The sequence below is a fragment of the Gracilinanus agilis genome, chromosome 6, assembly GCF_016433145.1.
Source record: "Gracilinanus agilis isolate LMUSP501 chromosome 6, AgileGrace, whole genome shotgun sequence".
NCBI classification, from domain to species: Eukaryota; Metazoa; Chordata; class Mammalia; order Didelphimorphia; family Didelphidae; genus Gracilinanus; species Gracilinanus agilis.
The window spans coordinates 50,097,520-50,111,525 of record NC_058135.1 but is presented as its reverse complement, the minus strand read 5'-3'; the positions used below and the strand labels follow the sequence as shown (position 1 = coordinate 50,111,525).

At 37.5% G+C, this 14,006-nt stretch overlaps 1 protein-coding gene across 1 annotated transcript in view; it reads left to right on the top strand.

Moving 5' to 3' along the window:
* Positions 1–14,006, top strand: part of LOC123252241 (sodium/hydrogen exchanger 9B2-like) — a 45,111-nt gene that overhangs the window by 16,893 nt on the left and 14,212 nt on the right. The window contains exons 5-7 of the mRNA XM_044681631.1: positions 3,969–4,117; positions 4,870–4,997; positions 6,809–6,984. Coding sequence (XP_044537566.1) covers positions 3,969–4,117; positions 4,870–4,997; positions 6,809–6,984 — 453 coding nt within the window. The remainder of the gene's footprint in view (positions 1–3,968; positions 4,118–4,869; positions 4,998–6,808; positions 6,985–14,006) is intronic.

Sequence of the window (14,006 nt, the reverse complement as noted above, 5' to 3'; positions counted from 1 at the left end):
GGTTGGGGTGAAGTTCAGATGGGAAGGTAGGGTAGAGAGGTGGGTTGGGAGGAAAGTATATGGGAGGGGTGGGAGGTGAGCAGGGTCTGATAGGGAGAGGGGCCGAAGGGGTCAAGTCCTAATCTGGATCAATAAGAGGAGGAGAAGCCGCCTCACATGCAAGGTGGGGAGAGGACAGGGTGTCTTTCTTGCTAGATTTAACTAGTGGTTTAGGAAGAGGAATTGAAGGAGTCAAACCAGAATGGTCTGGATCTAAAGACAGTTTGTCAGGGTTTTCAGAATCAACCAATCTATTTTCAGGGGTAGTGGGTTTGGTTGAATTGTCAAGGAGATGTGCCCAGGGAAGTCAATAGGAGTATTCTTTAGAATTCTTATGGCCAATGACCAGTTTTAGTTCTTTCAAAAATTTAAAGTCAAATGAACCAAATCTTGGCCAGCTAAAGTATTTCACTGCCCATGCTTTTACAAAGTTTTTTCAACTCCTTTTTAACGTCCAACCCTCCTTAGGGAACCCTTGTTCATCTCAACTACATAGTACCTTATGTAATGGAGAACCCTCAGGCACTTTACTGGTTTTAGTCTGTTTATTTCCCTTAGTGTCTAGTCTTTTGACCTTGAATTTAGAAGAAAAATGTCTAGTCTTTCTTCGCTAAGCTGTTTGGGAAAATTCTTGGGCCTTTCCTCCCCCTCCCCATCTGAGTGAGGCTTCTGTCCTAGCTGCTGCTGCTGAGGAGTTAAATAACCGTAGTACAAATCTATCACAGTGAGGAGCTGATCTGACTATTGCCGAATGGGCAGTTCAAACAATGAAAGGATCTTAAAACATTAAAAAAAAATTGAGAAACAACTTTCTTTAGTTTTATTGTAGAAAGCAACCAAACTAGAGTAGGATTAAATAAGAAACCAATGTAAGCAATAGTACCAATAATAAATATATATATTTATAATAATAATGATTATCACTCTAATTTTTGAAACATTATTATGTTTGAAATAATAAATCACTGAATCAGTGTATTCAATTAATTATCATTGCATTGAATTAGTTTGCCTCAATTTGGTTTTATTCAGTTTTATTAATTAGGTTTTATTTGTTTGATTTGATTCAATAGCATTCATTTTAATTTATTAATATTGCTTTAATTTTATCCAATTTGATTCAATTCAGTTTGATTTATTCAATTTTATTTTTAGTACTTTTTAAAATTGCCTGCAGTTTTACTTCTTGCCTGTAGATGGCACTACACCAATGTGTACTGGCCAGGGGGGCAGGATCTCCTAGAACTAGGGGATGGAGGCTGAGGAGGCAATGGTGCATGTGCAAGAGCTGGAAAGGTAAAAAGAACCCCCCCCAAACACAACTGTGCCCTATCCTCCAGCCCCCCAAATCCCCAATCTCCAATGCCCAAGCCAGGGTCACAGCACGTTGCAGTCTGAGCCCAGCAAGTTCGTAGGTCCCCCACCCCTGAGAGGGTGCGGTCCCAGTCAGGGTCCAGCACCTGACAGGGGAGATCCTTGGTGTGGGCCTGCGTTCCAGCCCCCACCCTCACAGTCAGGAGTGTGGAAGCCCCACTGGGTGCCTGTCACTGGTTGTGGCAGGGGCTTGGAAGTGGCCAGCTCAGGGCGGAGGTGCTTTGAGGGTAGCTGCCTTAGCCAGAGGCTAAATGAGGTTCCAGCCCCCGCCCCCAGCTGTGAAGCAGGTGAGCCGCTGGTGGTAGGGGTGCCCCCGTGGTTCCCTTCACACACATTGACTAGCAGGAGAACTGACCTTCTAAACTCAGTTCATAGGTGAAGAAAGAAATGTGGCTTGAGCAATCACACAAAATGAGGCAGTTATACAAAAATAGGATCCGTTACAGAATAGAATCAATTCTAAAATGATACAGAATCAGTTCAATTTCTTTTTTTCTAAACCCCTGCCCATGTATTGGTTCCAAGGCAGAAAAGTGGTAAGGGCTAGGCCATGGGGGTTACATGAAATTTGATTTCTTCATACCCTAGTGTTTGATAAATCCAAAAAATTTTAATAACAGAGTAAGGATTCACTCTTTGACAAAAACTCCTGGGAGAACTAGAATAAAGTCTGGCAGAAACTAGACTTATAACAACTCACACAACATACCAAGATAACTCCAAATAGCTTGTGACCTATCCATAAAAGGCCATGTTGAAAACAAACTAGAAGAGCATAGAAGAAATTACCTTTTAGATCTATGTTTAGAGAAAGAATTCAAGACCAAACAAAGGATAGAGAAAATAAAAGAAGATAAAAAGGACAATTTTATTACATAAAATTAAAAAGGGGTTGTTAGTAATTAGTAACTTAAGATTAGAAGGAAAAACAGTTAACTGGGGAAAATATTTGCTACAAGGGTTTTCTTTTCCTCTTCCCCAAGAGAAAGGAAGTAGTAGGAAAGAGAGATGATAAATTTTTGTTAACTGGAAAAAATGAAATAATTAAGAGCAATAATAAAGGTACTTGATATTTTGCCTGTACTTTATTTCATCCGGAGAGTGTCTATATAAAGGAAATAATCAGAGCAGTCCCTGACAAGTGGCTTCTATGTTAAAGAGTGAAGGGAGGAGAGACAATAGAGTTTCTAGCCCAAAAGTCATTAGCTGAGTAAGTAACTATGCTGACAACTAGCTCTGACCAGGAGCCAGGATTCACCTCTTGGAAGAGACTTCAGACTGGTGGAGAGTGACAAATCAACCATTCAGCATTCAATCTGTAGCTCTGAGGAGATCCTCCTAGGTATGCCATTCAAAACTTAGAGCCTGCTTCTCTCAGTTGGCTCTCTCCATGTCTTTCAACCATCTGAATAAATCTCTTCTCCATTCTTACAGCATTCTGTCAGCCAATCAAGTCACAACTCCCTTTGGGTTTGTAGTGCACAGAAATATTACTCAAATATGAATTGTCCAAAATATTCTGGTCCTTTTATAATACCAGGTTTCCTGAATCATACTAAGTCAATTGTTCAGACAGTTTGGATTTTAATTCATTAGAATTAGATAGAAAAATATAATAATCCCTTCCTATAAATTGCAGCGAAGATCTGGTGAGAAAGGAGATTGGTTTCCAGCTTTTCTTAAATTGTTACTGGTTCAGGGATCTCAAAGAGATTTCTTACACTTAAGAGTCAAGAAAAAGAGCAGATTGGGTGAATTCAAGACATTGCAACTGTTAGTATACTGTAAAGATGACCTTTGAATCAGAAAAACTTAGGCTCAAATCCATACTCTTGACAAATTTCTCTTTGTTTAGTCATGAGCAAGTCTCATCAGGGACTTGCTAAGATTTAAAATAAGTTATAGAGCTGGTGGTCTGAATTAAAGGAGGAATTTTCACACAGAGAAATGTCCCAAAGGTCCTTTCCAGGTCAGAAACCATGATCCTATGATAAGATATCTTCCATGGTCCCTTGAGGTCTTCTAGAGTTCTAATCCCAAAAGGAAGCACTTTCTAATCATTGGAGCTATACAAAAATTGTATACAAGAATTGACTTCTTTGGGAACTAGTGGATTGCCTTTCTTTGAAGGTTTCCAAGCCAGAGTCTGGGGACTTGTACTTGTAGGTATACTATAGTGGGTGATTACTTTTGGTTACAATTAAACTAGATGGTTCCTGAGGTTGCTTCCAATTCTGAAATTTCTTAACTTTTCTAAATGAAAATTCTGCAAATTTTCTTTTTTCTCATATCAGCGCTACAAACTGGATTGTAATGCCTTTTTTGAAAAATGCTTACCTTCTGACTTAGAATTGATACAAGATATCAGTTCCAAGGCAGAGGAGTGATGAAGGCTAGGCAATTAGGGTTAAGTGACTTGCCCAGGGTCACACAGGAAGTGTCTGAGGTCATATATGAATCTAAGAAAGAAAGGAAGGAAGGAAGGAAGGAAGGAAGGAAGGAAGAAAGGAAAGCTAACTCATCTAAGAAACACTTGGTTGTTTTTGTTTTTTAAGGGATGCTGCTTGCTGGGTTTGTCCTTAGAAATGTCCCTGTCCCACTCATCCAGGACACAGTCCAGATCAAGGACACGTGGACCACAACTCTGAGAAGAATAGCCCTTGTTATTATTTTGATTCGAGCTGGGCTGGGACTTGATTCAAAGGTAGGGTTGCAGAACACAATTCCTAATCTGTGTGTAGGACTTTTGTTCCTAAGAATGAAATATCAGAACATGTTTTTCTTAAACCCTTATGTTCTGTCTTAAAGTAGTAAGGGCTAAGCAATGGGGGTTAAGTAACTTGCCAAGGGTTACACTAGGAAGTAACTAAGGTCAGATTTTAACCCAGGTCTTCCCTCTAGGCCTGGCTCTTTATCCACTGAGCCACCTAGCTGCTCTTCTGAGTGTTTTCTAAAGTAGATGTAACTTCTCTTTGAATGGTAGTATTTCAAGTAGACTTAACTTTAATATGAGACAAATTAGGATAAAAGTCTAGGACTCTATTTTACTAAAATTTTCCCCATTTATGGTACCTTCCTACATTCTCTGTGCCTCCTACTCTACAATGATGTGTCTATAGGGTCAGAGGTCAAGTTGGCTGTGTTCTCTTGGCCATGTCAATAAGCTGCTGAGTTCAAACCATCTATAGTACTCCTGGAAAATTCTGTCTCTTGTGGAGGTAGGGAGAATATCTCAAGACTTGTTTATATCCCTACATTGAAAAATAAAGCTAGTCCTAATTACTTGGCCAGAGTCCCCTCCAGGCATCCAGATCTTCTTAACTTCTCAGAATAAACCAAAAACAAATTTAGCTATAAAGTGAGATATTAAGGAGCCAAAAAAAAAATCCCAGAACCCAACATTTAAGCTAATTTTGCCTCAGGATTAATTAAATGTATCACTTTTTTCTATTTCAGGATCTGAAAGAGAACACGTTTGTGTTCCTACGATTAGCCTTGATCCCCTGCCTTGTGGAGGCATTTTCATCTGCTGCAGTTGCCCATTACTTAATGGATTTACCGTGGCAATGGGGACTTATCATTGGGTAATTTCTTTTTCTTGTAAAAATAGGCAGAGACATTATGAAAAGAAATAATAACTGGTATTTAGAGAGCTTTAGCTCTGTAGGATTTTGTAGAATGTTCTTTCCTTTTGAATCAAAAGTATATTTCTTAGCATTTTATAATAACAATAATAATAAACAACTAACATTTATATGGTACTTACTGTAAGCTAATTACTATGCCAAGCACTTTACAAATATTACTTCATTTGATCCTCAGAACAACTCTGCAAGGTAGGTACTATTATTATCCTCTTTTTACAAATGAGGAAACTGAGACAAACCAGTTGGTTAAATGGTTTGCCCAGAATTATAGAGTTAGGAAATATCTGAAGCTAGATTTGAACTCATATCTTTCTGACTATAAGCCTAGTGCCTCTTCACTGTGCATCATCTAGCTGCCTTTGAAACATAGCAAAAATTATAGATTGTAGAGGTAAAATCTACCTAACTGTGCAGAATTTAAATTGCGTTTTTTCTGATTATTATGTAGAACCTACAGTGCCCTTTACCTTTATAATAGAACAGTCTTGTAAAGCTTATGGATCGCTCCCTAAAATAATGTTTTAAATGCATAAAGTGAAATACATAGGATCACAAAGAAACCAATTATATTGAAAAACAGTTCCCAGATTGGTTAAAAAAAAAAAACCAACTAATTCAGAGATCCTAATTTTAGTCTCTAATACGTGCCAACATTAGATGGATCTTCACTGGAAGATTTATGGGAGGACATGAATCAGACAGGATGAGAAGGATTATATAGGTTTTCTGGAGAGAATATCCACTTTGATGAAACCTGGAGATATTAGAAAAGATAAACCAAATTTCATCACAATAAAAACAAAAAAGATAATACAGTATTTATCATTGCATTATACCCTGCTCTGCTTTTATGATTTTGTCATTTCTTTCTTTACTGCTCATTCATTGCTGCCTCATTTTATGATCATTTTTCTGGGTGTGGATCAGATATTTCTTCTGTGAATTTCCTGAATTCAAACCTTGCCTTAGACACAGAGCATCACACATCTATTAAGTTGTGTGATTCTGGGCAAGTCGCATAATCTGTCTCAGTTTCCTCTTCTTCATCATCAGTGGGGATAATAATATGACCTACTTCCAGGGTGGTTATGAGTATCAAATGAATCAACATGTGTAAAGCTCTTTGCAAACCTTAAAGTACTATGTAAATGATAGATAGTCTTTACTTTATTATTATTATACTATTAATGGGACAGCTAGGTGACACAATGGACAGAGCACTGGGCTTGGAATCAGGAAGACTCATCTTCCTGAGTTCAGTTCCAGCCTTGGATATTTACTAGCTGTGAGACCCTAAGCAAATTGTTTAACCCTTATTTGCTTCAGTTCTTCATTTGTAAAATGAGCTGGAGAAGGAAATGGCAATCACTGTGTTATCTCTACCAAGAAAACCCCAAATGGGGTCACGGAGAGTTGGACATGACTGAAAAACAACTGAACAACAACAACAGCAAATTATTATTATTAAATTATTATTAAATTATAATTATAATTATATAAATTATAATATTATTATTATTAAATTATAAATAATTACTATTATTATTATTACTACTACTACTAAAGTATCTACGTTTTATGTTAGTGACTTTATTTCTATGGAGGTATTTTTTATTGGCTTTAGATGACTGAAGTAGAAATTATTTTGACCTCTATAGACATAGAGGTTTTGTCCCTGAAGATTTATTTTTTCCTTTCAAAACCATAATATAATATTTTAATGAAGACTTGCAATTCTGCCTGTTTAGTTTTGCTCTAGGTGCTGTCTCCCCAGCAGTTGTGGTGCCCATAATGATTGCCTTTCAAGAAGAAGGCCATGGTGTTAAAAAAGGTGTCCCAACTTTGCTCATGGCTGCTTGTAGCTTTGATGATATTATATCCATCACTGGCCTCAATATATGTTTAGGCATAGCCTTCCCTACAGGTAAGTACTTAATAACTCATAGTATTCTTTGGCTCTTGAAATATAGAAAAATTGTTACGAGAATAATTCATTCATTGATGGCTTCCTTTATCTTTGCAAATTCTGAGCTTCCAAAATTATGGTGCTAGAACAGACCAGAAGCCATCTTGTCTATTTTTCTGTCTGCTGTTAAAAGACTTCATTTAAATTAACTGTATTAGTAGTTACTATCCCCAGAGTGAGTAACAACTCATATACGATGAGCAGGAAGGAACCTTGGTTTGACCTGGATTAACCAGGCTAAAATATATTACTTAAAAATGAAGGAGAGCCCCTCCAGTGCATTATTTGCAAAACTGTCTTAAAACAGAAGTCTATAATGAGTTTAAACTTTCTATTCATTTTAGTCTCATTTGGATCCTAACTACCCTATAAAAAAGAGAAAATATTATCAAGAAAACAATTTGTGACTGATTTCACTTTCATTAGAATTGCCACCTGCTGAGCAAAGTAAAACCCCAGACCATTCAAATGTTTAAGAACTTAGCAAACCATACTAGTTCATAGTTTCTTTTTTAATGATTTAATCATTAGGAGTCAATTTAGCCCTATGGCTCACTGAGTGCCATGAAGAGGTGTGGTTCCTGCCATGCCGTCTACCATCGAAGGTGGCTCTACATACCAGTGAAAGGAGTGAAGCATTTAGCTGAGGTTTCAGAGTCCAATTCCCAGTCTTTGAGGCCACATTTTGCATTATTGACTACCTTCCTGGGACTGTTGGTAGCTTTACAATTCGCTGATGGGCAAGCCTTATTTCCTTGTGCCTCTTGACATTGTTTGGTTTCAGTGGTTCAAATTCACACTAATAATTGGACCTGTGGCTCTGTATACTGACAAGTTTCTGGCTCCAGTCTTTCCCCTAATATGCCAGGGCAGTCTCCTGCCTACTTACCTGCTGTCATGGAGGAGGACTGTCAGATTCCATGTTCAACAGACCCTCAGTGAGTCAAGTCCTATGCAAATAGGTTAGATAGATAGATGGATGAATAGATGGACACACCAATGGATGGAGACAGAGACAGAGACAGAGACAGAGACAGAGAAATGTTTATTTCAGTCATGTCCAACTCTTCATGACCTTCATTTGGGGATTTCTTAGCAAAGATATTAGAATGGTTTGCCATTTCCTTCTCCAGTTCATTTCACAGATGAGGAACTGAGTCAAAGTAAAGTGACTAGTGCAAGGCCTCACAGCTAATAAGTATCTGAAGCCAGATTTGAGCAGAGAGAGAGAGAGAGAGAGAGAGAGACAGAGACAGAGACAGAGCGCACTTGCTTCAAATTTAGGTAAACCTTGATTCATATCTTGCCTTTCTTATATACCATCTCTGCAAATCTGAGTAAAGCATTTAATTTCTCAATGACTTCATATAATTCTCTTAATACTCTTTAAGTTGCAGATCAGTACCAATCTATATTAGTAGAGGAGGTTTCTCACTGATAGAGCAATGAAATCACATTTCTAGTAAATTTTTTTTTGTTACCAGGGGTTTTAAAATATCTTAAAGACATATTATCAATACTTATAATACTTTTTCATGTTAAAACTATTTGTATGCTTCTTCTTATATTTGTAATTTTGAAAGAATAATTTGTAGAAGCCCATTGAAGACATCAGTCTGAATCACATTCCCTTGCTATGGAGTTGATCTGTAACACTAAGAAACAGAGATCACTTATTTAAATTTCCCAATGTCACAGAATCACAGAATGTCAGAACTAGAAGATAATCTTAATACGACTAATTGTAAAATTAGATTAAATAGGCAGATTCAGTTCCCAGGAGAAGAAACTAGAAACAAAGTCACATCCTACCTAGACTATTTATTAAAAGCCTTACCTTCCGACTTAGAATCAATACTAAGTATCATTTACAAGGCAGAAGAGAAACAAGGGCTAGGCAATTGGGGATAAGTGACTTTCTCAGGGTCACACAGCTAGGCAGTATCAGAAGCCAGATTTGAAGCCAAGACCTCCCATCTCTAGTCCTGGCTCTCTATCCCCTGAGCTACCTACCTACCCACCCTTTTTTTCTTCTTCATAGATCCTAGACTTGGTCTTCTAGGTTCAAGTTCAATGTGCTTTCTGTGAAAGTATGTTTGTTCTTATTAATTCATTCAGCAAACACACAATGACTATATTAACCATGTCCAAGACACTGGGGTAAATGCTATCTGGGTATCCAATCATGACTTGGGCACAATGTCTGTCTGGAAGGCAAAGAATTTTGGACAACTTTTTCTGAGAGTCTCTGGCTCAGGCTCCTGGAGAAAAGATGAATTTTGGACAATTCCAAGTTCATAGACTGAGTCTTTTGGAGAGAAGATATAGAACCATATAGTATTACCAATACTACCATGAGTAATTGGACCATCAAGATCAAATGAATAGGGGGCAGCTGGGTAGCTCAGTGGATTGAGAGCCAGGCCTAGAGACAGGAGGTCCTAGGTTCAAATCTGGCTTCAGACACTTCCCAGCCATGTGACCCTGAGCAAGTCACTTGACCCCCATTGCCTAGCCCTTAGCACCCATCTGCCTTGGAGCCAGTACACAGTATTGACTTTGAGACGGAAGGTAAGGGTTAAATTAAAAAAAAAAAAAAGATCAAATGAATAAGAAGAGATAGACTTCCAAATGAACCTAAGTGCCTTTTTTCTTTTGGGGGGGTCTCAAATTTTAGGGTTATAGTTCACTAAAAAATTATGGAATTCAGTCCCTAGAATGTACAAGTTTATTTTCTTCCTAAAAAACTACAGAACACTGGGTGGTTCTATGCATCTGCTGAATTACATAGTTACTTGGAGAGACTGTTGGGCCAACCAAAGAGGGAAAGTCTTTGTGGGTTATTCTGATCCTCTGTGTCATTTTGTTATCTTTTGTGAGGTGACCAAAGAGACAAATTGAGAAATCATATAAAGAAAAACTTTCTAACAATTAACAACCATATTGAAATCAAAAGGTAGTAGGTTACTACTCTTTAGATGTTTTGAAGCAAAAGCTAGGTGAATACTTTGTTAGAAATTCATCAGAGAAAAGATTCTTTTTCCAGAATGAGTTAGAGGAAATGGCCACTGAAGTCTCTTCCAACTCTGAAATCCTGTGATCCTGCAAGTTTCTGTGATTCTCAAAATAATATAATAGGTTTTGTGGTGGCAAAAAAACTGGAAAAGGAGGGTATGTCCTTCAATTGGGGAATGGCTGAACAAATTGTGGTATATGCGGGTGATGGAATACTATTGTGCTAAAAGGAATAATAAACTAGAGGAGTTCCAGGCGAACTGGAGAGACCTCCAGGAACTGATGCAGAGCGAAAGGAGCAGAGCCAGAAGAACATTGTACACAGAGACTGATATACTGTGGTAAAATCGAATGTAATGGACTTCTGTACTAGCAGCAATACAATGACCCAGGACAATTCTGAGGGATTTATGGTAAAGATGCTACCCACATTCAGAGGAAGATCTGCAGGAGAGGAAACATAGAAGATAATCAATTGCTTGAACGCATGGGTCGGGGCGGACATGATTGAGGGTGTGGACTCGAAACAACCACACCAATGCAACTACCAACAATATGGAAAATAGGCCCTGAACAAGGACACATGATACAACCAGTGGAGATGTGCGTCGGCCTTGGGTGGGGGGAGAGCGGGGGGTGAAGGGGAAAGTAGGGGTATGAAGCATGTAAACAGGTTAAAAATGAATATTAATAAATGTTTAAAAAATAATATAATAGGGGGAAACCATATTATCATTAATAGTCCGGTTGTTTGTTGGTTCTCATGCCTGTTTTTCTTTCTCAATATCCTTTACTAAATCACCACCCTTTTTCTTGCCTACTAAGTGTGAGTAACTTCCAAGCTGCTCTCCTGGACCCTCTTCCCTACATTCTGTCCCTTGGCGATTTTATACACTCCCATGTGCTCAATTATCTCCTTTATGTAGATGACTCCAAAGTCTATATATTCAGCCCTAATGTTTCTCCTGAATTCCAGGCTTGTACTACTAATTTCCCAATGGACATGTCCATCTAGATGTTGCTTGAATATCTCAAACTATCCTGAAATCTATCTTACCTCCAGATTTCTGTGTATCTGCTGAGAGCACCTCTCTCCTTAGGAAGTATCCTTACTTCTCCCCTCCCTTTCTCTATTCTGTGTTTCCTACCAGTTGTTGAATCTTGTCAGTTGTATTCCATAATATCTGTTGAATGCCTAACATGTACCTGGTTATGTAAAAAGGTGCTAATAGAAGAACTTTAGTAAGGCAACTAGATGGCTCAGTGGATAAAGTGCTGGTCCTTGAGTTAGGAAGACCTGAGTTCAAATCAGGCTTCAGACACTGAATCATTGGGTAACCCTGGGCAATTCACTCAATTCTTACTGACCTCAATTTACTCAGTTGCAAAATGAGGAGTAACAATAGCACTCATTTCCCATAAATAATATTTTGTAAGAGATTAACACAACTTGTTTTCTTTCTCCATATATAATCTAGAGTATTCTTCATTATAAAATACATTAAATGTTAATCTTTGATGAACAAAAAACCTGAATGTGACACCAGTCATATATTTTATACAAAAAGTTGTGTGTGTGTGTGTGTGTGTATGTGTATGAGAGAGAGAGAGAGAGAGAGAGAGAGAGAGAGAAAGAGGTTTAGAGCATTCTGTGTGTTTATTGTTTTACAGCAGAATGACCAACACAGATCATCATAACTGCCAAATGGTCAATTATGCAACATTGTGTGTGTATGTATATGCATATATATGTACATATATATGCATATCTATATAGTTTAAGTACAAATGGGAGACATGCTTTTTTAAAATTTAATATTTTAATTTTTTAGAAAAATTTTCCGTGGTTCCATGGTTCTTGTTTTTACTTTGCCCTTCATCCCCCTTTACCGCCCCCCCTCCATATCCAACCCGCATTTCCACTGCTTTTAACATGTGTGATCAATCAAGACCTATTTCCATATTATTGATAGTTACATTGGGGTGATAATTTTGAGTCTACATCCCCAATCATGTCCGCATCAACCCGTGTGTTCAAGCGGTTGTTTTACTTCTGTGTTTCTTCTCCTGTAGTTCTTCCTCTGAATGTGGGTAGCGTTCTTTTCCATAAATCCCTCAGAGCTGTCCTGTGTCATTGCATTGCTGCTAGTACAAAAGTCCATTACATTCTATTTTAACACAATGTATTGGTCTCTGTATACAATATTCTTCTGGCTCTGCTCCTTTCACTCTGCATCAGTTCCTGGAGGTCTTTCCAGTTCACATGCAATTCCTCCACTTTATTTTTCCGTTTAGCACAATAGTATTCCATCACCAGCCTATACCACAATTTGTTCAGCCATTCCCCAATTCAAGGGCATCTCTTCATTTTCCAGTTTTTTTTTGCCACCACAAAAAGCGCAGCTATAAATATTTTTGTACAAGTCTGTTTATCTATGATCTCTTTGGGGTACAAACTCAGCAATGCTATGGCTGGATCGAAGGGCAGGTAATCTTTTAGAGCCCTTTGAGCATAGCTCCAAATTGCCATCCAGAATGGTTGGATCATTTCACAGCTCCACCAGCAATGCATAAATGTCCCAGTTTTGCCACATCCCCTCCAACATTCATTGCTCTCCCCAGCTATCATTTTAACCAATGTGCTAGGTGTGAGGTGATACCTCAGAGTTGTTTTGATTTGCATTTCTCTAATTATTAGAGATTTGGAATACTTTCTCATGTGCTTATTGATAATTTTGATTTCTTTACCTGAAAATTGCCTATTCATGCCCTTGCCCATTTATCAATTGGGGAATGGCTTGATTTTTTATACAATTGATTTAGCTCCTTTTATTTGAGTAATTAGACCTCTGTCAGAATTTTTTGTTATAAAGATTTTTTCCCAGTGTGTTGTTTCCCTTCTGATTTTGGTTACATTGTTTTTGTTTGTACAAAACCTTTTTAATTTAATGTAATCAAAATTATTTATTTTACATTTTGTAATTTTTTCTAACTCTTGCTTGGTTTTAAAATTTTCCCTTTCCCATAGATCTGACAGGTATACTATTCTAAGTTCAACTAATTTTCTTATAGTTTCCTTCTTTATATTCAAGTCATTCACCCATTCTGAATTTATCTTGGTGTAGGGTGTGAGATGTTGATCTAAACCTAATCTCTACAAATGGGAGACATGATTTTTTAAAAGAAATATTTAAACACAAATTTATTGGCCCTACAAAATAGCCTTAAATTATATGGTCTACATTGGTCTGCCTCCTTGGACCCACAGTAACTGTTGTTTTCCCCAAAACCAATAGAAAATTGAATAAAAACATTTTAATTAAAACTATTTTATATTATACCAATAGAAAAATGAATTTAAAACACCAATATCGAATCATCATCAATTCCATTGTGTTAAGAATGGATCACAATTAATGAGTCCCTGTTTCTAAGAGCTTTTCCAGGCTCCTCTACAAACATGATCTGGCCTGGATAAAATGTCAGCAGGAAATTCCTGAAGGTTCAAAATGCTATATATATGGTTAATTATTTTACATGATCTATATTCCCTATTTCCATTTTTTGTTGGGATATGCTTATATTACTTTCTTTCTTTTTTTTTTCATAAAACCCTTACCATTTGTCATAGAATTGACATGAAGTATTGGTTCCAAGGTAGAAGAATGGTAAGAGGTTAAGTGACTTGCCCAGGGTCACACAACTAGGACGTATCTGAGGTTAGATTTGAATCCAGGACCTCCCATCTCCAAGTCTAGCTCTCTAACTACTGAGCCATCTAGTTGCCTCAGTTATTTTCTTCAGTTAATTATATAGGGTAAACAGAAAAACTCTACCTGTCCCTTGGAATATTGGACTATGCTAGAATGGAGAAGGGCAGAGACTTTGGAATTGAAAAAAAAAGTAAAATTGAACTAAAAAAAAAGTCATGTTAGTGCTGGAAATGATCTTAGAGAGTTCTTATA